Below are 26,163 nucleotides of genomic sequence, written 5' to 3' on the forward strand. Positions count from 1 at the left end.
CTTCAATCCTGAGTGTACATTCTTATCTTAAAGTTGCTCTGCAAGATTTCCCATAGTATGGCACTTTCAATGTGGTTTTGTATGTGCACAAGGGTGTAGTTAGATGGATCACACTGCAGAATCCAAACCTGTATTTACAGATGTTGTGATAAATGGAGGGGGGGGTGTAGCTCCCTTTTATGGACACCCAGCCAGTCAATTAGCTATAAAATCCCTCTTAGTAGCTGTTCTCTACTTGCTTTACCTGTAAAGGGTTAAAAAGTCCACAGGTAAAAGGAAAGGAGTGGGCATCGGACCACAAGAGTCAATCGGAAGGCTAGAACTTTTTTAATTTGGGAAAAACTTCCCTTTGTCTGTTCTGTTGTTGTTCTCCAGAGAGAGGGGACAGAGCAGAGACAGGGCTGGGACTAATGTTGTAAAAGGCTTTTTGTCAGGTCTGGAAATCATCAGATAATACCTAAAACCTACTCATAAATCAGAAAATGTCTAGAAAGACACGATTAGGTTTATTTCTGTTTATTTCTTATTGGCTTGTGGACTCCTCTGTGCTAACTCCAAATGCTTTTTGTTTTGCTTGCAATCTTTAAGCTGGACCTAAAGAAGGTTATTCTTGATGTTTCATTTTTGTAAGTGGGTTTTTTAAATCTAGCAAAAGCCTAAGTTCCAGATGTATTTTCTTTCCTTTTGTTTTCAATAAAATTTACCTTTTTTAAGAACAGGATTGGATTTTTGATGTCCTAAGAGATTTGTGCATATGTTGTTTAATTAGCTGGGGGCAACAGCTAATTTCCTTTGTTTTCTTTCTCAGTTCTTCCCCGGAAGTGGGGTGAAAGGGCTTGAAGGTATCCCACAGGAAGGAATTCCCAAGTGCACCTTCCTGGGTTCCAAGGGGTTTTGCATTTGGGTGGTGGCAGCATCTACCCATCCAAGGTCAGAGAGAAGCTGTAACCTTGGGAGTTTAATACAAGCCTGGAGTGACCAGTATTAATTTTTAGAATCCTTCCGGGCCCCCACCTTCTTCACTCGAAGTGCCAGAGTGGGGAATCAGCCTTGACAGATGTCTTCAAAGGGCTTGGGCTTTGACTTTGTTTGCATTTGGCCTTACTACCATAAAATATGAGGACACACACTAAAAATATTGACCCAATGCCAGGAACAGACTGCAAGGGGGAAAGATGCAATAGCTCGTCACTCAAAGGAGTATAAGATGAATTTAAAAACCTTAAAGGTTAAAATAAATAGAACATCAGCTAAGCAGTGAGTTTACTATTTTTAACCACACTGCCAAGATACATTCATGCTCTTCCATATAACATGAACACTCTTAGCTATAATTCAGCCATTAAGTCAAAATGGGACCTTCATCTCTGATAAGGTTTGATGGGGCAGATATGATGCTTAATGAAAAACAAGCTCTTTGTTGATTGCTAAAAGGACAATGACAGATATGTCTTTATGTCCTAGTCTTTGTTCAGATGGTGTAAAGAAATTATGTGTTTTAGGGGGTAAGTGCCCAGTGTATTTCTTAGAAAGTAGAAATTTTATTATTGCCAACTCCAAGCATCCAAACATCATGTGTGAGATTGAATTTTTTTTTTATCAAAAGTATATTTATTTGGGGGGTTTATTTGCCTTCTATTTGTTGATCCTTTAAGTTTACAGTCAGGTCACACTTTCAAGTTTTCTTCCACAACCACAAGGACTAGAAACTAATTGTTTTTTAAAAGAACGCTGAAATTCTCATGTAATCACTTGTCTCTAGAGGCTGGTTAAGAAGAACAGAAAATATCATGAGACTTGCAATAAAATCATGGGTTGGAAACAATATATGGCTAAACATTGCAAACGCGAGTACTGTATCTCCCATGTTAGCATGGTTATAAATCCAGACATAACACAAGATACACAAAAACTGATGTTGGACTTGCATGCTATGCAGGAATGTAACTTTTTTTCTGAGAAAGGGACAGGTTTTTAAAGGTATTTAAGCACCTAAGAATGCAAATAGGAACCTAGTGGGATTTTCATTGGGTGTAGGCCTCTGACTCCTATTGAAGTTGATAGGCGTTAGGTGCCCAAGTGCTTTGGAAATCTCACTAGGTGTCTCTTCAACTCTCTAGTGAGAGAGGGCCCTTGTAGAGGTAACCCTTCTGCCAGGTGAAGCCAGCAGCAACAAGGGCCAAGTTCACTATCTAGGGGTTCCTTTTCAACAATACAACACAAAATTGGCTCATGCCTCCACCCAGTGACCTAGGACAATTACACACCACCCCCTGGGCAACCTCTAAGAGGCAATACTTCCCCTATTGGAAGCACAGACACTGAGTGTAGCAAAAACTTTTACTAAAAGGAGCAAATTAACTCAGCATTAATTTGGGAAAACATCACAACTAGGGCTCATAAACACAAACAATGAGCAAAAGACCCCCAAGTAAGTTGGAAGTGTCCTTTTCCACTCAGGGTCTTAAGTTCAGCAACCCCAAAGTCCCTTTAACATGCCCCTCTTCTCTATACCCCACTCACATCAATAGAGATACTATCCTAAAGTAAATCTAATAACTTAGACCTAGGTATCAATGATTTCAGCTCACAGCATGTAACAAAACTCTCAATTCAGTCTAAACTAGTTCTACTCTACCATGAAGATAGATCAGGTTAAAAAAAATCACTAGAGTCCATATCACTGCATACAAGTACCTACCCCCCCGGTTGGACTTTGGAACCCATGACCCCTGCCTAGCAAGTGCTGTTAAGTTGAGGGTGAGTCCCACCATTGGAGTATGCCAGGTACAGTTCTTCTGCCCTCAGTTCACACAACAAGGATAACAACCCTTTATTACTCCTGCCCCAATAAGTGATCGTTTGTGCAGGCAACCCCATCCAGCTGTGCACCTGGGCAGGGTGGGTGGGTCCATACAAATGAGATCGGCTTCTGAAGTCTTTTTCCACAGCTCACCCCTAGATGTCAGGGGAGACTCTGCTCATCCAGACTCTGCGAACCTAGACCTGGCCCTTGGGGCAGCGATAGGCCTCGCTCGCCCACCAGGCCCCGCCTGAGCCGCCCAATAGATGGCCCATGGAAACAAGAGTCATGCTCGGGGCAATAACCCGGAACAGGAAGTGGAGGTGGGTCCCGTCCTCTGACCCCCACGTAGCACGGAAGGGAAAAAGGGGAAGCGACTGAGGTGAGACTGGGCTGCTGGGGAGGGTGGCGACAGGTAGGCCTGTTCGCTGGCCGCCGATACAGCGGGACCAGAAAACCCACTGCCGGGAGGGCTTGGGCGGGAGTTGGGGCCGGGGCCGGGGAAGCCGCTGCAGGCGCGCGCACGCTGGGGGCGGGGCTTCATCGCTGTTTACAAAACAACCGCTTGCGCGCTATCCCGCGTGTGCAGGTGCGCGCGCACCCCCTCGACTCGTGCGGGCCGAAAAGTAACGGTGCCCCCGTGTGCTTCCCGTTCCCTCCCCGCCGGCGTGTGGCCAGGGAATGGGGGGCGGGGCGAGGGGGACCGGCGGCGGCCGGGCACGGGCCCCGTGGGGGCCGGCCTGGGGTTGCTGGCGTAGGACATGAGGCAGGGGACGTGGGTCCCTGTCTAAACCCCACGACGACATCCTCGTGGGCCCGTCCCACGCGTGGCAGGGCATCTTCTGAGGCTGCGATTTGGGACGCGAAGCAGAGGGAATTAAAAGGGGCGGGAAGGGAAAGGGCATCACCTGAGGTCTAACCCCCGGCGTGGGGCTGGTCCCGTGAATGTGCATGTGGGCATCCCACGCCCCGAGCGGCAAATCTCGCTGGTAACGTACCCAGCAGCCTCATGGGCGTGTGGAAAAGACTCGTGAGCTCTGAAATTGGGACTGGCAGTGGCCAGGGTGGAACTGGAGGCTATTACCCCGTGAGGATTTTCTGTTATCTGGATTGCTGCACCTCACTTGCCTGCCCTCAAACGCCACTGTGGGTATGCTCTGTCCTGAGCTAGGGGCACTTAGGGTACGTCTTCACTACCCGCCGGATCGGCGGGTAGTAATTGATCTAGTGGGGATCGATATATCGCGTCTCGTTAAGATGCGATATATCGATCCTCGAATGCGCTCCCCGTCGACTCTGGAACTCCACCGGAGCGAGCGGCGGTAGTGCAGTCGACGGGGGAGCCGCAGCCGTCAATCCCGTGCCGTGTGGACCCTAGGTAATTTGATCTAAGATACTTTGACTTCAGCTACATCGATTTCCTCCCCCCCTTCTTCCCCCCAGTGTAGACCAGCCCTATGTTACAATTGCACGTGCAGTGCTGGATTGAGAGTCCTTACTCCTGGACTCTGTTTTACTTCTGCAACACCCAAGACATTTACCCATCTGTGTGTGAGTTTCCTGCTCCTAAACAATGTTTCCTTATTTCAGCGGTGTGTTGTGAGGCTTAATGTTGGTTAAACAGACCAAGATACCCCAATCGAAGTTGCTATACAACTACAAAATGTGTGTTGAATATTTGTTCATAGTAGATTTAATTCTCCAGCTTGACTGCTCTCCACACCCAGTTCAGTGTACCACCACCACCAAAACCTTAGCTTTTTCTCTTTCACCCTGCTTTTGTTCCCTTCCATGTAAAGCATAGGCCATCCCTTTTATGGGTTTTTCTTCCCTGTGGTTCTAACCTAAAATTAACCCTCTCCTTCCTACACCACTATCTTTATGTGCATTAAGGCTTTAGTTATCTAGCTGCCCCTGAAACACACAAACAAATATTTCTGGGAAAGTCATCTTGTATTTAGTTTGTAGGATTTTTCTCTTACAAATTGCTGGTTCTGAAGTGCCACAAGCACAGACCATTGCCCGGGTTTCTTTGAAAGATAATTCTGGGAGCCAACCAGCACTCTCGCAGCCGATAGCCAGATTATATTGCAGTTATCATAATGGGCGCACAAAACCAAGTATTCTAGTACCTAAAACCAAGGTAAGTATTTTACTGAACAAATAAAAGACAAGTCTCTGTCTCCAAGAGTTTGCATTCTGTATGTTAGACATGAAGCAATAACTCAGGGCAGTGAACAAAAGGGAGTGATGAGTGTAAAGTGAGACGAGTTAGGTGTGCATTTTGGTGGTTATTTCATTACTTGTTTTTAACTTGCTGGTAGAACAACATGGTAGAAATAAGTTTATGGATTTTAACGAGAAGAGGGTGTTAGGTTAGGGAGTTGGGAGGTTGTTTCATGCATAGGGGATGGCCTGGAATTGGGAGGGGGATGGAAGCAAAGGGGGGAAGAGGCACCCTTGGGAACAGAGGGGTGAGATGAGATAAGATCAGAGATGTAGGCTGGAACTGAATGATATAAGTCCATAAATTAAGAATAAGAGTGAACAGTGTGGATTGCCACGGGCACGCAGGGGCGAAAGAAAATGCAGGCCTGTTATTTACCAGGCTGCACGTGGCAATAGACTATATTGGTAAGGGATGCAAGGAGAGTATGGGTCACGATGCAAACTGCAGACACACACACACAACTAAAATTAATCAATTTAAAGTTTTATTGGGGATAATTACAAGGGGTAAGGGAGCAGCGTTTGATTAGCTAATAGAGTTAATGAAACTTAAAACACACTGACTAAAATATCTACTAACAATATTTATAAACAAAGATGCAGCATTTAGTAATAACTGATACTTACAAATACAAACCAACGCATAACGACCGGCAAACGTAGACACCCTGTTTGAAACACGTGAGCTGAGAGAGAGGCTTCGAGGTGATCAGGCTCGGTTACGGGTGTACACAGGATACACAGGATTCGTTTTTCTTTCTCCTCTCCCTGCCTGCACATGGCAGGCAGCCCATAAAGTACCAACTATGATATCATAGAAGTGTCATAGGGGACGGGGCCCAAAACCTGTTTGTGTTCGTTTCTGATTGGCACAAGCAAAGTTTACACCAAGTAGGGGAGCAGGTGCCTCAAAGTCTGGCTTCGCCCCCAAAAGGTGAGGAAATGCATATTGCTTTAGAATGCGTGCAACACTGAATGACAAAAGAAGAGGCCAGGGCAATACCGGTATGGGCAAGTTTTACAGGATGCAGACAGGAACTCATCTCAACATGCCCCCATGCCCTGGCCGAAATAGGCCGAAAACCTAAACTTCCGAGTCCGACTCCTCATCCCCACCTATGAGGGGATGCGCTTCGGGGGTGGAAGCGATGTAGGCCGAGGCAACAAACTTGCGAATGCAGGCTTTAATGAAGGCACATCCGAGACAGAGAAGAGCGAGCCCAACTAGAAGGGACACAAACAGGGATTGGAAATAGGATTTGTAGGGCGCAAGGCCAAGCCAATCGAGCCATGACCAAAACTGGAAGGACTCTCGGACAGTAGAGCTCAACGTTTGCAGGTCTTTAACAATTGAGGACAAATTAGGAGAAATAGAAGGCAAAGAAACACAGCATTTATCAGCAAAGTCGGGATATACTTCAGCAAATTTAGTACAAAATGAGGAAGATTGTAACAAATATTGAATCATAAATCTATTTTGAATACTATACTGAACAAGGGAATTTAAGTGCTGATTAATTAAGGAGAGGCCCTTGCCTGTAGTATTAGCAAGCATTTCAATAGCAAGGGATTGAAACAGCACTTGATCACGTAACATCATATAACCAACAGGGTTAAAACTAACAATAGAGGAGGCGAGGGAGGAAGCTGCTGTTTGCAAACGAGTCCAAAAAGAGTGGGTACTACGATGGTGTCGGTGGCTAGATGGCAAGGTATATATACCTCCGCCCTGTAGCTACAGGGTGCCAATGGTGCATATACCCCGGGGATTGGGAGGAAGCACAGCAAATGCAACATTACCGCAAATCCAAAAATGACTGGGTCTTAAGGAAGAAACTGGTATGGCTCCACCCATTATTGGTTACAGAATAAAAGCTGGATGCACGACTGATACATGCAGCCTCAGCATAATGCATATGCTGGGCATGAAACAGATACGTATGTGTTATGGAGGTATAGAAGCAAAAAAAAAAATTATTGCTTAATCTGTAAACTTTGGCACAGGGATTCCTTATTCTGTTTTTACAGCACCTAGCACAAAGGGGTGTGGTCCATGATTAGGGCTCCTAGGAACTACAGTAATACAAATAATAATGGTGGTAGTAGTAGTAATACTGTTGGAGGATGGTGGGTCCGTTTTAAGAGAGATTTTTTTTCTCCATTTCTCCTTGGTTTCCTACATGACACTGGCTTTCTCAACTGAAGGATCAAGAGAGGTAGTTCTGAGGTGTCCTAGCTGAAATACCAGATTTCAATTTTCATAGAAACCATAAAAATGGAAGGGATCTTCAGAGTGTGAAACCATTCACACTACTCTGGCTCCTTTGGGTAATGTTGATTGCTAATTTGGTTCCTGAACCACTGAGGTTTGAGTATCACTGACCTAGACCATCCTTGATAGCAGTTGTCAAACCAGTTCTTGAAAAACTCCAATTATGGGGTTTCCAGAACCTCCTTTGGATGCCTGTCCCAGTGCTTAACTGTTTTTATAGTTGAAAAGTTTTTCCTAATGTCCAACCTAAATCTCCCTTGCTGATTACTTCTTGTCCTACCTTTGGTGGACCTGGAGAACAATTGATCACTGTCTTTTTTTATAACAGACCTTCACATAAAGTTTAAGACTGGTATCAGGTCTTTCTTTAGCCTTCTTTTTGCAAGACTAAAGATGCCCAGATTTTTTAACCTTTCTTTGTCGCTAGGTTTTCTAAACCATTTAAAATTTTTGTTGCTCTGCTCTGGACTCTCCAGTTTGTCCACATGTTATTAAAGTGTGGTGCCCAAAACTGGACACAGTACTCCAGTGGAGGCCTGACTGGCGCTGAGTGTATCGGGACAGTTGCTGTCTGTGTCTTACATAGGATCCTTCTGTTAATACACCCCAGAATATTAGCCTTTTTGCAATTGCATCACATTGTTGACTCATATTCAGTTTGTGATCCACTATAACCCCCCAGATCCTTTTCAGCAGTACTACTGCCTACCCAGATATTTTCCATTTTGCATTTGATTTTTCCTTTGCCCATTACACTTGTTTTTATTTAATTTCACCTTGTTTATTTCAGACCGGTTCTATTCTAATTCTGTCCCTCAAAGTGCTAGCAACCCCTCCCAGTTTGATGTCATCCTCAGGTTTTATAAGCATACCCTCCATTCCATTATCTAAGTCATTAATGAAAATATTAAATAGTACAAGATCCAGGATGGAACCCTGCAGGATCCCACTAGATACGTTTTCCCAACTTGACAGCAAACCATTTGGTAACTACTAGTTTTGCACTTTGTAGTAATTTCTTCCAGGCTACCTTTTCCTAGTTTGCTTATAAGACTGTCTGAAGCTTTACTAAAATCAAGATATATCACACTACATCTTCCCCCTATTCACTAGGCCAAAAGAAGGAAATTAGATTGGTTTGACAAGATTTTGACAATTCCATGGTGGCTATTACTTATAACCCTATTATCCTTGAGGCACTTCCAAATTGATTGTTTAATCCAGTGGTTCTTAACCTTTACTGCAGCCTGCACCCCTTTGGTTCTCAAAATGTTCTCGCACCCCTTACCAAAAAATCAAAATATGTTCTCGCACCCATTATCAAAAATCATTGAAGTAGGTCAGTTCTTTAAACCTATATATATATATTTGTGTATTTGCAATAATCGTTAAAAAATGTATAATGTTAATAAATACATAGGTTTGACAAAACAAAGTAGTTGTACTTACGTGCCTGTGCTTAATTTGTGTTTTTGGTGATTTACCTTCTAAAAAAATCTGGCATGTCTCGCCCCCCCCCCCCCCCCCCCAGAAAGGGCATCTCGCACCCACCGGGAGTGCGTGCACCCCAGGTTAAGAACCACTGGTTTAATCATTTGTTCCGGTATCTTTTGAGATATCAAAGTTCGGCTGACTGGTCTATAACTCCTCAGGTCCTCTTTGTTCCCCTTTTTAAAGATAAGGTACTATGTTTTCCCTTCTCTAGTTCTCCGGGACTTCACCTGTACTCCATGTATTCTGAAAGATAATTGGTAACGGTCCCAAGATTACTTCAGCTAGTTCCTTCAGTATCCTAGATTGAATTTTGTGAGGTCCTGCCAACTTGAATACATCTAACTTATCTATGTAAATAGTCTACAACCTTTTCTTTCCCTATTTTGGCTTGTGTTCCTTCTCCCTTGTTGTTAATATTAATTGTGTTAAAAATCTGGTCACAATTTGCCATTTTAGTGAAGACTGAAGCAAAATAGACATTCTGACACCTCAGCTTTCTTGGTGTTACCCGTTGTTAGCTCTCTTTCCCTCTGAGTGGAGGACCTACACTTTCCTTCATTTTTTTTTTTTTTTGCTCCTAAAGTATTTATAGAACCTGTTCTTTTTGCCTTTTATGCCCCTTTGCTATGTGTAACTCATTTGTGTCTTAGCTTTTCTGATTTTGTCCCTCCATGTTTGTGCTATTTTGCTGTACTTGTCCTTAGCAGTTTGTCCATGTTTCCACTTTCTGTAAGATTCCTTTTTGATTTTCAAGTCATTAAAGAGTTCCTGATGGAGCCATATTAGCCTCATTATTCTTCATGTCTTTCCTTTGAATTGGGGTAGTTTGCTGTTGCACCTTTAATATTGTCTCCTTGAGAAACTGCCCACTCTCCTGAATTCCTTTTTTCCCCTTAGATTTTCTTCCTATGGAACCTGTTCTCTGAGTTTCTTAAAATCTGCTTTATTGAAGTCCATTGTCATTATTCTGTTGCTCTCACTCTTTCCTTTTCTTAGAATTATGAACTCTTATCATTTTATTATCACTTCCACCCAAATTGTTTTCAGCCTTCAGATTTACAACCAATTCCTCCCTGTTAGTCAGAATCAAGTCTAAAATCGCTGTCCCCAAGTAATTTCCTCTGTCTTCTGAAACACAAAGTCGTCCCCAACACATTATAAGAACTTGCTGGACATTTTGTGTTTTGGCATATTATTTTTCTAACACATGTCTGGATAGTTGAAGTCCCCCATTACTACCAGGTCTTGCATTTTGGATATTTCTGTTATGTGTGCTAAAAGTGCCTTATCCATTTTCTCCTCCTGATTTGATGGTCTATCATAGACCCCCCCCCCCCCACCATGACATCACCCCTGTTTTGTCACCTTTTTATCTTCACCCAGAGACTTTCATCAGATCTGCCTCTCACCCACCTTCTGGACCTCAGAACAAGTGTATATATTCTTGATGTATACAACACTTCCTCCCTTGTCAGTCATTTTGATCATCATCTCCCCTTTGTCCCTTTTTGTTTCTAATTTATCTGTTGCAGGGAAGGCTGAAAGGAGTCTCTAGAGTTTCTTTGATGCCTATGACATTTTCATGTGCTATCGAAATGAGAGTGCTGATTTGTAAAAAAATGTATATTTTTCTTGCCTTATGGTCATCTTTCTTTTGGTCTCCTGTCAGGTCTCATTAGCTGCACTTGTTCAGGACTCTGTACAGTTTTTCATACTCAGTGACTGCTGTGTGCCATGTAATTCAATAAAACTAAACAAGAAGTATCTCTCTCTAACTGCAAGAGACAGCTACAGTAGCCTATGGGTTATAAATCTGCCAAATCAACCATTCTCAGTTGATGCCAGTCATTACTATGTTTGCAACATAATACAAATGTTTTACAATGTTGAAATATTATTTTAAAGGAAAATTATACACATGTAATTTATTTTTAAGCAGTAATTGGTATATTGTACTACAATTACATTGAGCTATTTCAAGTTTAGAGATTCCTTAACTGAACAAGAGTTGTTCTTACAAAGTCTGTGGATAAAAGAACCTATTATAAAAATATAGATCAAATGAAGAAATACCTTTTGACTTAGCTAAATTAGAAATTAAATGAGACTGCATTATCAAACTCATGAGGATTTGTGCTCCTTTCGCTGTGTCTAGATTTTGTTTAGTGTGGCATCTAAGCACGAGCTTTCCCTTGCTCTACTGAACTGAGACCTGAGCATACTTTCAGCCTTTAGGACGGTGGTAAGCAATCAGGGTTTAAGTGTTTTAATTTGCCTACCAATATCCTTAAACATTTTTCTTGTCTTAGGGATATATTTGTCTCTCATGCTTCAACTATATACAGCAGAATCTTGGCAAACAATCTCCTCTGAAACTGATATTTCTCTGACAGCTATTAGGGGTGCTTGAGGCCTTACAAATTTACACCCTACCCTTTGTGAGTGAGAACATCTGGTCCATGACACTCCCTTGCAGCGTGAAAAGTGAGAGATAAGAGCCACACTGGACTTAACTCATATACCTAAGGCCTAATCCTGCACTTTATGTATGTTGACTTCAATGGTGTTACTTAAAGTTAAGCATTAGAGCTGGTCTGGAATTTTTTGATGAATTTTTTTTGTCAGAAAATGCCAATTCATTGAAACTTTGCGGAATTGTATCTAGATGAAAATTTCATTGGGAAGGTTTCTCAGGTCCACAATGGAATTTCTGGTCAGAGAGAGAGAGAGAGATATTGACTCTCCCAGAATAGCCAAAAGCCCAGTGGTTAGGGCACTCACCTGTGGGAAACCCAAGCTTAAGTCTCTGCTCTGGCTGATTCAGAGCGGGAACTTGAATTTGAGTCTTCCATATCCAGGTGTGTGCTCTAAACACTGGGCTAATGGCTATTCTGGGGTAGGTCTTTCTGTGCAACAAATTTTGAAGGGTCTAGTTTTTGTTCCAATATAGAATGAAATCAGACATCAAAACCTTGACACTTTCTGCAAACTGGAATTCTTGTTTTCAAGCCAACCCTATTAAGCATGTGTTGAATTCTTTGCAAGATTAAGGTCTACATGTGTAACGTGCATAATTATATGTAGGGATGAATGACGCTGCATACAAAACTATCACTGCACTCATGCATGTTATTTGTTTGCTCAGGAATGTCCGAAGACAATATTTGGGCTTGATCCTCTACCTACTGAAGCCAGTCGCAAAGCTCCTGTTGGTTTTATTAGTGCAGGATCGTGCTCCTTAACAAGACTAACTGAAGTCCGAATTAAGGCACTTTTTTATTGCTGTGCCTGCCCACCCTGTACTGGCTTTAGACAAGGCTATTATCAGCTCACTTTTGAGTGCAATTAAAAAAATCACAAGCACATTAACAAATGTGCGGAAAAAGTTGCATGGACGATGCCCAAACAGAGGGAAGATACTCAATATATACAGAACAGTGAGAGGAAAAATACAAAAAAAAAAAAAATCCATGTAGACTAAAGAGCCTCTATATAAAATGTGTAATGGTACAGGTTTCTTATTGGAGTGTAGATGCATCTCCTCCAATTGTAAGAACAGAGACTGGGGGAGGGGGCAAGAGAGAAAAAATGCGCAAATTTAAAGTGATCCTTATACAGTTTTCATGAGAGCAAAAAGATCTTTATATAAAGTAGGTTTGAAATCAAGAGTTTGTCATGCTGCAGTCAAATATATAACTGGCCTAGTGAGCTGAGCACAGTTCTGGGAATCAGCAAGTCCTGAGCTTTGAGCTTGGCTTTGATGCTTTTTCTGTGTCCATAGGCAAATAACTCTCTCTGCCACTGTTTCCCCATTTGTAACATAGGGCTAAATACCTCACTCTGGTGTTAAAATGGTTAATTTAATAACACTTTCAAAGTGCTTTGAACATCTAAAGTGCAGTGAGAGGGCCAGTTAATTTACTAATCTAGCTGGTTTACACAATATGAGCAGAAGTGATTCTTCAAAGCATGTTGGTGGCTTTATCCGTAACAATCATCTCAAGGCATAATTTGCTTTATATTTAGGAACTGAATTTCATTAACTGATAGACATTTAAATGCATGAACATTAACATCCTAATAGTATATGTTGAATAGGGACTATGAGAAGAGGAGTGAGATCATCATACGAGAAAGTGCTGGGAATGCTAAGGAATATATAAAAAGCTGTCAAAGTTTAGTAAGGAATCTCTGTTAAAATTGATTTCTTAAACAAAAATGTTAATTGGCTGCTTTAAAAAGAGCGTTGTCCATCTTGTGGACCAACTTGCTGGCAGATGGATTCTATGTAGACTGAAACCTTTTCTCCTTTAGAATATAGAACAAACACATCAGTAGCTAGCTAAAAAGACCCTTAATTTCATTATTACCAGGTTGCCAGTGGAGATGAGCGTGGGTGAGTGTCCTGTGCAGAAAATGGCCTCCTGTCTGAGATCTAATGTTCGACAGCCTTGAAATCAGCTTTTGGTGGGGGCCAAAGGTTGGTAACACCAAGGTTAGTACCTGAAAGATTATTTAAAGTTTCAATTGCAGCATTGTAAAGCTAATGTGGGACACTTTGGAGCTCTTTTGTATTCCCTGACACTAAAACATGAAGTTGGATGTTTTTGCAGAGCCATGCTTCTGTCTAGGTCAGCTTGTGCATCAGGAGATAATGCTGAGCAATAAAGATGGCTTTTCCAGCCTGGATGGTTATCATATTTGTTCCATTTCATTCATGGCTTCTACTAAATAGGTTTTTGTTCTGTGTTTTAAGTGTAGCTGAAGCCATTAAGCCATTAAATGAATTTGGCAGGGACATTGCATAGACCTACTAATGTAGTTTAAGATCTGGATAGGATAATGTTTATCTATTATGAAAGGAGGAGACATTTCCTGATCTAATGTACAAAACCAAAGTGCAAATGTTCCTCTCCATAGAAATCTTTAGTAAAAGGAGAAAGATTTATACAATTTAAAACTGCCCAGTTTGTGACTGTGATGGGGTGTGCTGGAGGCCTTACAGTCCTATCACACGCTGTCCCAGAAAGAAGCAGTGAAGGTGGGTCCTCCAGGCCTGCCTAGAGTGCCTGCAGGAAAGCAGCCAATCAGAATGGAGGAGTGTCAGCTAAAAGAAGCTGCAGGGTGTGAGCAGCTCAGTTGCTGGCTGGGACCAAAAGGGTGAGGCAGACTTGGAAGGCTGTGAAACTCTCCAGGTGAGGAGGCCTGAAAGAGACCCTACTTAAACAGACAGAGAATTTTAGCCCTGAGGTAATGGTAAAGTAGAAGCGGCTACGTGGGAAGTGGCCCAGGGAATAAAAGCAGCAACTATTACAGGGAGTACCATGTGGCTGCTATTTAGAGGGACCCTGGGTCAGGACCCAGAATAGTGTGTGGGCACAGATCCGCCCACTGGCAGAGTGGCCAAAGCCCCAAGAAGGGGACAAGATTCATTTAAAAGCCCAAGTGAAAGGCAGGACTTAGAGTCTCCAGGGAAGATGTCCTGGGGGGCACTACTCTATAACAGGGTAGGGACGGACTTAAAGCTAGCCCAGAAGGGGCTGAGAACTGAGCCCAGAGACAGGGCTGGAGACATTACCAAGGGCACAGGGACAGGCCCCGTTGGACCTTTTACCCCAGAAGAAATTCGTTCATGCGTTTGATCGTGTGACTTAGCTGGAGTCACTGAAGACTTGCCTGACAAAGGCAACAGCTGACAGGGGGCACCACGAAAAAAGAGAGAGTGCAGGTTCATGCTCACCCATCAGGAGGCGCTCACAAGAGGTGAGTGTGCACTGTCACAATGACCAAAGCACTAGATTTTTGGGGGTGGTTTTTTGCTTCCCTGGCAGATAATTTTCTTCTGACTAATCTGGCCTGCTGCATGCAAAGCCCGCATCTGCACCTTTCTAGGTTTGGGTTGATTAAGAAGTCTTCATACAATGACTGGGCCCTTGGATAGTGGATAGTATGTGGCATTTATAGAATAGTCTAATGAAACAGGAATTTGTTTTGATCATGAAGATTCAGTTGATATTAAATTATAATCCTTATCTGAAACAGTATTGTGTTTTCTCAGTGTTGTTATTTTCTTGGGGCTCAGCCATGCTGACATTGAGAATGGGGTAAAAGCCAAGACTATGCTTTTCATATTTGTTTTCAAGGAAGTGCATGACAAGGTATAATACCAGACTCCAAATCTAGCTAAATTGGACTTAGTGTTGACTGTTTCACTCATAGAAGGGTAAAAAACTTTATAAAAATGCTGTAGCTATTAAACAACCAGGAAATACAAACTCTGTGCTGAACTTAAAATAAATCAAACATTCACAAGCGTACAAATACACAGTTCTTCTTCGAGTGCTTGCTCATATCCATTCCATTAGGTGTGCGCGCGCCGCATGCACGATCGTCGGAGAATTTTCTACCCTAGCAACACCGGCGGGTCGGCTGTGGAGCCCCCTAGAGTGGCGCCTTCATGGCGCTGAATATATACCCCAGCCGACCCGGCGCCCCCTCAGTTCCTTCTTACCGCCCCTGACGGTCGTTGGAACTGTGGAGCGCAGCGTAGCTGTTCTCCACTCTCCCTAGCTTATTCCATTATTCACAGTTATAGTTATAGTTCTAGTTGTATATAGTTAGATAGTTGTTTATTCTCTTTCTTAATAGTTGTTATATAGTTAAAGGGGATTAAGGGGGTTGTCTCCCCCTTTTTCCCCCGGCGCGTGGCCGGGCTCATGCCCAAGGCTCCCGGCTTCAAACAGTGCGCCTCCTGCGCTAAGCCTATGCCAACGAGTGACCCGCACGACTCGTGTCTGAAGTGCCTGGGAGAGTCCCATCAGACAGATAAGTGCAAGATCTGTAAGGCCTTCAGACCGAGAACCAAGAAGGAGCGGGACTTTCGGCTCCGGCAACTCCTTATGGAGGCGGCACTTAGCCCGGACGCTCCATCGGCGCGTCAGGCCCCGGCACCCAGCACCTCGGTGCGCAGTGCCCCGGCGGCACCGACCATTCCGACCACGTCGGACAAGCCTCCACGGCACCGAACCTCGTCGGCACCGCACTCACAGCAAGTGCCTCGGCGCCGTTCATCATCCCCGGGACATAAAAAATCCCATAAGACGGGGACTGCCGTGCCGAAGACGCCGGCTCCCCCGGTGCCGGGGGTAGAGCCGCGTCCGCCTGTGGAGCACCGAAAACAGGTGCCTCCAGCACCGTCGACTCCGGCTCCGAGACCGTTGAGTCCGGTGCAGACAGGGTCACCACCGCGACCGGCGGTGATACAGTGCCTCCCGTCGACCCCAGAGACCTTCGCGACGGCGAGAGACTTGATCGCTCTCACGGAGCCGGCACCGCCCCAACCACCGGCACCGTCGGCACCGTTGACTCGTCCGGTCCAATCCAGGGGGAAACCTGCCTTGATGCGTCCTCCATCGCAGGGGCTGGAACCACGGCACCGGTCCAGGTCCCGAAGCAGGTCCCCACGCCGCTCGCAGTCCCGGCGCCGGATATCACCTCGGCACCGGTCGTACTTGCGGCCAAGATCATCGTCGCGGCACCGCTCTACGTCTCGGCACCGCTATGATCGTCAGCACCGATCGACATCGAGACGTAGTTCTCTGCACCGATACGATCGACGCTCGACGTCGAGAGGCCGCTCCCGGCACCGGGCCTATTCAAGATCCAATTCCAGGTCCAGGTCGGACTCCCGGCACTGACGCGGTCGTCGGCACCGATCCCGATCTCGGCACCGTTCGCCGGCACCGCACAGGGACAGTTCATCTCTGGACCGGCACCGTACGGCACCGTACCGTTCGGAGCTCGTCTCGGCGCGGTCGGCACCGCCATGGCCATCTCGATCAGTGTCCCGCTCCTCCGATGGGGCATCGAGATCGGCATACCCCCCTCAGGGACAGGCCGATGATCCGGACATGGGCCACTGGCAGGAGGTAGCGGAGGATCCCGCTCAGGGACCTTCGCACTGGTCGTTTTGGACCCCGTGGGCGTACCACCAAGCGCAAGGGGCTCCACCACCATCAGCCTCTCGCTCGGTGCACTCTGAGCGAAGGGCCCCAGAGTCCACCATCTCTCGCCCTCCTCCAGGGGGCATGGAGGCTTCCGTGCCCTCACCACCTGACGTCCTGGACCCAAGGGCAGGTGATGCTCCGTCCCAGGAACAGGGAGAACAGGACCCTCCCTTGGACCCCTTACCACCGGAGGCATCTTCCTCTTCCTCTCCGGATGAGGCAGTGGCTGGCACGTCCTGCACAGGTCCACCCCCAATAGATCTTCGGGCCCATCAGGACCTCTTACGTAGGGTGGCCCGTAATATGGACCTTCAGGCAGAGGAGATAGTGGAGGTGCAAGACCCCATTGTGAACATCCTCTCTGCGGATGCCCCATCCAGAGTGGCGTTGCCCCTGATCCGCACGATCCAGGCTAACGCCACTACGATATGGCAAACTCCTGCCTCTATCCCACCCACAGCGAGAGGGGTGGAAAGAAAGTACTTTGTCCCCTCCAAAGACTACGAGTACTTGTATACCCATCCCCAGCCGTGTTCACTGGTGGTGTCATCAGTGAATGCAAGGGAGCGCCACGGTCAACAGGCCGCAGCGCCCAAATCGAAGGAGGCTAAGCGCCTCGATTTGTTTGGCCGTAAAGTTTATTCAGCTGGAGGGCTGCAACTTAGAGCGGCTAACCAGCAGGCGCTCCTGAGCCGCTACAACTTTAATTCCTGGAACTCTATGGGGAAGTTCAAGGAATTGGTTCCCCAAGAGTCCAGGGAGGAGTTTGGGGCCTTGGTAGAGGAGGGTAAGAAGGTGGCTCGGACCTCCTTACAGGCCTCCTTGGACATAGCGGACTCGGCTGCGAGAACCCTGGCTTCAGGTATCGCTATGCGGAGGATCTCCTGGCTTCAGGTTTCGGGTTTGCCTCCGGAAGGCGGGGGCGAGGTGGTAGGAGAAGGTGGACTGGCCCTCAACCCGGTCAGAACCAGGGGCCACCAAGGCCACCTTCAGGCCCCAGGCAGAACTTTTGAAGGTGCGGTCGAGGACGGCGCCCCAGTCATCCCCCAGGATCCAGCCCCCTCCTTTCGGGATCGCCTTTCCCATTTCCACCGTGCTTGGTCCCTTATAACCACGGACCGTTGGGTCCTTCGCACGGTGGAGAGAGGATACGCTATCCAGTTTTCTTCATTTCCCCCCCTCCCACCCCCCTTCCCCGTCCCTCTTCAGGGACCCTTCTCACGAGCAACTTCTTATACAAGAGGTTTCCACGCTCCTTGCTATGGGGGCCATAGAGGAGGTTCCAGTAGAGTTAAGGGGCAGGGGATTTTATTCCCGTTACTTCCTGATCCCCAAGTCCAAAGGGGGTCTGAGACCCATCTTGGACTTGCGCGGACTCAACAAATTTATAGTAAAGTTGAAGTTCCGCATGGTCTCCTTAGGAGCCATTATCCCTTCCCTCGATCCTGGAGACTGGTTCGCCGCCCTCGACATGAAGGACGCATACTTCCATATAGCAATCTACCCGCCTCACAGGCGCTTCCTACGCTTTGTGGTAAACAAGGTGCATTACCAATTTGCAGTCCTTCCCTTCGGCCTATCCTCGGCCCCAAGAGTGTTCACGAAATGTATGGCTGTCGTGGCAGCATACCTTCGTCGGCAAGGGATACAGGTGTTCCCGTACCTAGACGACTGGCTGGTACGCGGTCGCACCAAAGAGCAAGTTCGGGCTCACGTCCACATGATAGTGCACACATTCAACAAGTTGGGCATCCTACTCAACAAGGACAAATCCACTCTAGAACCTACCCAGAGAATAGAATTCATCGGAGCAGTCCTAGACTCCAGACGTGCACAAGCCATCCTGCCAGACAACCGCTTTTGTACCATCACGAGCCTCATTCGAGGGCTCAGGGCCTTCCCAACTACCACAGTGAGGTCGTGCCTCACCCTACTGGGTCACATGGCTTCCTGCACGTACGTAACCAGGCATGCCAGACTTCGGCTTCGCCCTCTCCAGACCTGGGTGTCATCGATATACCGCCCACATCGGGACAGCCTGAACATGGTGGTCACGGTCCCGAACTCGGTCCTGACCTCCCTCACCTGGTGGCTAGATCACAATGTGGTTTGCGAGGGGATGCCATTTCACGCCCCACAACCCTCTCTGCACCTGGTCACAGACGCTTCATCTCTGGGTTGGGGCGCCCATCTCAACGAACACCATACCCAGGGCCTGTGGACTGCACCCCAGCTAGCCCTGCACATCAATGTTCGGGAACTGATGGCGGTGCGCCTGGCGTGCCAGGCATTTCTCAATCTCCTACGTGGCCGCTGTGTGTTAGTTCTCATCGACAACACCACGGCCATGTTTTACATCAACAAGCAAGGAGGAGCACGTTCATCAATTCTATGCCAAGAGGCCATTCGCCTGTGGGACTTCTGCATCGCCCACTCAATCCATCTCACGGCATCGTTCCTCCCTGGAGTCCAGAACACTTTAGCGGACCGACTCAGCAGGTCCTTTCAGACGCACGAGTGGTCTATCCGTCCGGACATCATACATTCCGTCTTCCAGAAGTGGGGGTTTCCCCAGATAGACCTGTTTGCATCTCGAGACAACAGAAAGTGCCACGTGTTCTGCTCCCTGCAAGGTCGAGCTCCGGGCTCCCTCTCGGATGCGTTTCTCCTTCCCTGGAAAGACCACCTGTTTTATGCCTTCCCTCCGTTTCCTCTGGTCCACAAGGTACTGCTCAAATTGCGCAGAGACCAGGCGCAGGTAATTCTGATCGCTCCAGCGTGGCCGAGACAACATTGGTACACCACACTGTTGGAACTCTCGGTTCAGACACCGATCCCGCTTCCATTATGTCCAGATCTCATCTCTCAGGACCACGGCCGGCTGCGTCACCCCGACCTGCAATCTCTTCACCTCACGGCGTGGTTGCTCCATGGTTCACCCAGGCAGAGCAACAATGCTCGCACTCTGTCCAACAGATTCTGCTGAGCAGTAGGAAGCCTTCAACACGGACCACATACTTGGCCAAGTGGAAGCGGTTCTCCTGTTGGTGCGAACAACGAGCCACGTCCCCGTTACAGGCACCTATTCCTCTCATATTGGAATATCTCCTCTCCCTAAAACAGCAGGGGTTGGCGATATCTTCAATTAGAGTCCACCTGGCCGCTATATCGGCCTTTCACCCAGGGGAACTCGCGTCCTCGGTATTCTCTAACCCGATGGTCGTTAGATTCCTCAAGGGCTTAGACCGGATGTACCCACAACAACGTCAGCCCGTTCCGACGTGGGACCTCAACCTGGTTCTCTCCAAGCTCACAGGTCCTCCATTCGAGCCATGGCCACCTGTTCACTTCTGTACCTATCCTGGAAGACAGCCTTCCTCGTAGCCATCACTTCAGCAAGGCGCGTTTCTGAACTCAGGGCGCTTACATCCGAGCCCCCTTACACAGTTTTCCATAAGGATAAAGTGCAGCTTCGTCCACATCCTGCCTTTCTCCCTAAGGTGGTTTCTCCATTTCATATCAACCAGGATATATTTCTCCCGGTCTTTCATCCTAAACCACATGCTACTCGCCAGGATCAACGTTTGCATTCTGTGGACGTACGCAGGGCCCTGGCTTTCTATATTGACCGCACAAGGCACTTTAGAAAGACGACGCAACTCTTCGTTGCAGTGGCCGACCGAATGAAAGGCTTACCGGTCTCCTCACAACGCCTATCCTCCTGGATTACGTCTTGCATCCGGACTTGCTATGACCTGGCAGGTGTCTCAGCACCGCACCTCACCGCTCACTCCACGAGGGCCCAAGCTTCCTCGACGGCTTTCCTGGCGCAAGTTCCGATCCAGGACATTTGTAGAGCGGCGGTTTGGTCATCAGTCCACACGTTTACAGCTCACTATGCACTAGTGCAGCAGTCCAGGGACGATGCTGCATTCGGATCAGCGGTTTTGCACACAGCAATGTCTCACTCCGACCCCACCACCTAAGTTGGGCTTGGGAGTCACCTAATGGAATGGATATGAGCAAGCACTCGAAGAAGAAAAGACGGTTACTCACCGTTGTAACTGTTGTTCTTCGAGATGTGTTGCTCATATCCATTCCAAATCCGCCCCCCTTCCCCACTGTCGGAGTAGCCGGCAAGAAGGAACTGAGGGGGCGCCGGGTCGGCTGGGGTATATATTCAGCGCCATGAAGGCGCCACTCTAGGGGGCTCCACAGCCGACCCGCCGGTGTTGCTAGGGTAGAAAATTCTCCGACGATCGTGCACGCAGCGCGCGCACACCTAATGGAATGGATATGAGCAACACATCTCGAAGAACAACAGTTACAACGGTGAGTAACCGTCTTTTATGGTACCAAAATAATTTTCATCCTGCCCCCGAAGCCAATACCCCCAGCTTCTTTTTCCTGCCTTCTATACCTACTTATTTTTGGATTAACGACTTTTTCCTTGAGGCCTTAAGAAGTCTTCGAGCTACCCCTAAAAAAACCACTTTATGGAAACAGTGACCATAGCAATGCCTTCGATATTTTCCTCAGATGGACTTTATGGCTCTGGAGATGTTGAATTTGGAGAAAGCAGTGTTTATAGTATCAAAAACCTGTACTGCTGAATATTGGTTTCATAACTGGTTTCAGATATACACAGTCCCGAAAGCAAATGCAATTCTTCATCACCATATTAGCCTTGGGTCTTTTCATGCAAGTGCTGTAATTTCATAACCTGGGTCCAGGAGGTTTCTATAGTATATCTATTTGTGCTAGCTCTGCATCTAATACTACTAGTTAAAGTCACAGTAATGAAGTGGGGAATGACTGGCTTTTGTATGCTATATTCTAAGCAGAAATGTGTGAAATCAGTCTTGATCAGTGAACTAAGTATAACCATAAAAAAGGAGATGATACAATCATTGAACAAGTAAGATCAAGGCATGCTTCTTGGATTTGCAGAGAGCTGAAACAATGGCTCACAAACTCAACCCTAAAAGATGGAATTTGAAATGATAACATTGTTTTTGTATTTGGTTTATAGATGTTTGACAGGAGCAAGCCAACTGATGAAGCTTCTGCTGCTTCAGCACAAGGTAAGCAACTTAATTATTAAAACAAAAATACTGACATTCAAAACACAAAAAAAGCATCTATTTTAACTAAAAATATATGTCAATTCCCATTGTTGTTTTAGTTGGGTTAGTAGTTTTGTCAATTCCTGTTCTAAATTCATAGAATCCTAGACGTCAAGGATAGACGAAAGACTGTTTAAATTATTAATTCAACTTCCTTGTAGGTGCAATGAATTGTTTTATAGTGAACTGTTAAACAGCTGCTGTGTTTTACCCCAGAGGTGACTGCATTATTGTGACAGGTGAAGTGATTTCAGCATACAGGGCCTAACCTTGGTCCCGATTAATTCAATAGAAAAATTCCAATGATGTCAACTGTAAAAAGATAAGGCTTATAGTTTATGCAGCTCTTTGGGGGTGACTGATTCTGTATAAATGCAAGTTTTCCTAAATTTAATCAATTCTACTTTTGTCGTCCTATAAAACACATTATTTTTGACACTGACAATTTAGTGCATAGGTAACAATGACCAGTTTTGATTTCTTCTGCCTGGTTTTCTATCTCTGCTTTTTTTTTTTTTTTTTAAATAGGCATAGAAAGACGAGGTATCGAAGGATCCCTACGACAGGAGAGCAGTAGCAGGTGAGTTAGATGATATAATTAGCATCAAACTTTATTGCTTACACTAAATTAACTAGGGAGAATCTAGCTTTTGACATTAAATTTGACCCCATAAAACTGATGATAATGCAATATTTTCAACTATACGGTTAATGGTCTCTTTATCCTGTGTATAGGTATCACTAAACACGTACATTGCAGTTGTGCCCTTTGATCCCTCATTAATATCAGCAGTGAGATTGAAGGTCAAAAATTTCATTTTTGGCTTCAGAATTCCAGAGAACCTGAAAAAAACCCCAGCAGCCAACTAGCCCAAAGTCGTTTTTCAAGATTAGCAGAAGGTTTAAATATGACTTCAATTCCTGTTACCTTCTCTTTTTATTAAAAAAATAATCATGTAGACTGGCCATGGGTTTTGATGGCATTTACCTGTGGCTACATTAAAAAGATTCTTGATTTTTTTACAAGTACTTCCTAATAAGAATTTTATATAGAAATGCTGATATTGCTGGGATGGAGTTGTTTCATTTCTGAAGTTAAAAAAAAATCTATCTCTTTTGCTGCTACTTTCGTCTCCCTTGCTCTCCCCACCTCCTCATCCCTAGCTTTTGTCATCCTTTTTCTGCTCTCATTCTCTCTCCTCCTCTCTATTCTCCTTTTCAGTTTAATTCTCAAGTACAGCTACATCTCTTCTGTCTCCATTTTCAGCTCAGACCTCCCATCTGTCTCCTCTGTTCAAAACTGTTGCATCATTGCTGACTCTGTGTTCTCTGTTCTCATATCTCTCAGGTCTGTAGATCTGTCTGTCACTTCTTCTGCAGGGCTGCCTGTGCATATCATTACCTCAGCTTCAGTGCTTATCCGGGCCTTCATTTTCTTTTGCTTGGATTATTGTTGTTTCCTTCTCTGTGGCCTCCCCAAATCCCAGCTTCTTTTCTCCAGCACGTGGTCATGGTAAATGTAGGTACTAGTTACATAGGGAAAAATTGGAGAGAGCTCTCGTAGGCCAAATTTAAGCTGCTAGGTAAGAGAGGAAGATCCAGGATCTCTTCGATAGCATGCTCTCAAATCCTTCCACACACAGGGCCAGAAAGACAGGCAGGACTTTAGGGTCTCAATGTGTGGATGAGATGATGGTGTAGGGAGGCAGGTTTTAGGTTTATTAGGAACTGGGGAACCTTTTGGTAAAGGAGAAGCCTGTGCAGGCAGGATGAGCTCCACCTAAACCAAAATGGAACCAGATTGCTGGCGTGTAAAATTAAAAAGGTTGTAGAGGATTTTTTAAACTAAGGACTGGGGAAAAGATGACAGGTGCAGAGGTGCATGCGATTCAGGCAGAGAAATCCCTAAGGGATGAGTTGATTAAAGGAGAAACTCTGTGTACTAGTAAAGAGGATAGGAAAGAAGCTGGGTAAAGTACAGGTAGAAGCAAGTGAGGAACAGTCAAACATCAGAGTCCCATTTAAATATAACAAATGAAGGCAAGCAACTGAATATTGACAAAATGTACAGGTGCTTATATGCTAGAAGCTGAACACTAGGATGGATGAACTAGTGTGCCTGGCATTAAAAGAATATTGAGCATCACAGAAACTTGATGGAATGAGAATGAACAATGGGACATGGTAATATCAGGGTACAAAATATTTAGGAATGTCAGAGTAGGTTGTGCTGGTGGAGGAGTGGCACTTTGTGAAGTAAGGCATAAAGTCAAATAAAGCAAAAATCTTGAATGAACTAAATTACCATAAAATCTCTCTAGATGGCAATTCCATGCTTGAACAATAGGAGTAGGACCATACTACTGACCACCTGACCAGGATGATGACAGTGATTGTGAAATGCTGAGGGAGATTAGAGAGGCTACAAAGGCAGAAAACACAATAATGGGGGATTTCGGCTCTCCTCATATTGACTAGGTTTATGTCATCTCAGAAAGGGATACAGAGATAAAATTTCTACGACCATTAATGACTGCTTCTTGGAGCAACTTGTCCTGGAACCCACAAGGGGAAAAGTAATTCTTGATTTAGTCCTAAGTGGCGCACAGGATCTGGTCAAGAGGTAAATCTAGCTGAACCACTCAGTAATAGTGACTGTAATGTAATTAAATTAAACCTCTGTGTAGGAGGGGGAAATGCCCAAAAAACCCACCAGGGTGGCATTTAACCTCAAAAAGGGGAACTACAAAAAAGGGAGTAGCTAGTTTAATGGAAATTAAAAGGAGCAGTCACAAGGATGAAATGCTTGCAAAATGCATGGCAAATATTTAAAACACCATAATAGAACTGAGACTAAATGTTTACCCCAGATAACAGTAAGAGGATCAAAAATGCAATCATGGCTAAACAGCAGAGGAAAAGAGGTGGTTAGAGTCAAAAAGATATCTTTTTGAAAATTGGAAGTCAGATCCTGGTGAGGAAAATAGAAAGGAGTATAAACTCTGACAAGGAAAGTGTAAAATTATACTAAGGCAGGCCGAGAAAGAACTTGAAGTGTGACTAGCTAAAGAGACAAAAAGTAACAGCGAATTTTTGTTTGAGTGCATCAGAAGCTGGAAGCCTGCCAAACCATCAATGGAGTTACTGGACGAGGTGCTAAAGGAGCACTCAAGGAAGATAAAGCCATTGTAGGGAAGCTAAATGATTTCTTTCCACCCCTCTTCACAATACAGGATGTGGGGGAGATCCCCATACCGAAGCCATTCTTTTTAGGTGATATATCCAAGAAACTGTTCCAGGCTGAGGTGTCAATAGAGGGTTTTTTTGGAATAAATTGATAAATTAAGCAGTAATAAGTTACCAGGGCCAGATGATATTCACCTAAGAGTTCTGAATGAACTCAAATATAAAATTGCAAAACTACTAACTGTGATATGTAACCTATTGCTTAAAGCAGCCTCTGCACCAGATGACTGGTGGATATCTAATGTAACAGATTTTTTTTTAAAAGTTTCTGGAGGTTATTTTGGCGATTATGGGCTGGTAAGCTGAACATCAGTACTAGGCAAATTGGTTGAAGCTGTAGTAAAGAACAGAATTATCAGATACATAGATAAATATGATGGTGAAGAGTCAACACGGTTTTTGTAAAGGGAAAGCACGCCTTACCAATTTATTAGAATTCTTTGAGTTTGTCAACAAGCATGTGGACAAAGGTGATCCAGTGAACATAGTGTACTTGGACTTTCAGAAAGCCTTTGAGAAGGTCCCTCACCAAAAGCTCTTAAGCAAACTAAGCAGTCATGGGATAAGAGGGAGCATCCTCTCATGGATCAGTAACAGGTTAAAAGATAGGAGACAAAGGGTAGAAATAAATGGTCAATCTTCATAATGGAGAGAGGCAAGTAGCGGTGTCCTCCAAGGATCTGTACTAGGACTTGTGCTGTTCATCATATTCATAAATTATCTGGAAAAAGAGGTGAAAAGTGAGGTGGCAAAATTTGCAGATGATACAGAATTACTCAAGATAGTTAAGTCCAGAGCTGACTGCAAAGAGTTACAAAGGGATCACACAAAACTGGTGACTGTGTAACAAAAAGGCAAATAAAATTCAATGTTGATAAGTGAAAGTAATGCACATTGGAAAACATAATCCCAATTATACATATAAAATGATGTTTTCTTAATTACCTGTTACCACTCAAGAAAGAGATCTTGGAGTCATAATGGATA

General features: G+C 45.2%; 1 protein-coding gene across 5 annotated transcripts in view; it reads left to right on the forward strand.

The window, feature by feature from the left end:
- Nucleotides 1–3,047: 3,047 nt before the first annotated feature.
- Nucleotides 3,048–26,163, forward strand: part of ZDBF2 (zinc finger DBF-type containing 2) — a 38,612-nt gene continuing 15,496 nt past the window's right edge. The window contains exons 1-4 of one of the 5 annotated variants that reach the window (XM_005306063.3): nt 3,048–3,185; nt 13,172–13,293; nt 21,837–21,888; nt 22,459–22,510. In XM_005306063.3, coding sequence (XP_005306120.2) covers nt 13,237–13,293; nt 21,837–21,888; nt 22,459–22,510 — 161 coding nt within the window. In that variant the 5' untranslated portion in view covers nt 3,048–3,185; nt 13,172–13,236. Of the gene's footprint in view, nt 3,219–10,974; nt 11,041–13,171; nt 13,294–21,836; nt 21,889–22,458; nt 22,511–26,163 lie in introns of those variants that run through there. The other 4 variants (XM_065562105.1, XM_005306065.3, XM_042859642.2 and 1 more) reach the window with 4 other exon arrangements.

This window comes from Chrysemys picta, chromosome 11, assembly GCF_011386835.1.
Source record: "Chrysemys picta bellii isolate R12L10 chromosome 11, ASM1138683v2, whole genome shotgun sequence".
Classification (NCBI taxonomy): Eukaryota; Metazoa; Chordata; order Testudines; family Emydidae; genus Chrysemys; species Chrysemys picta.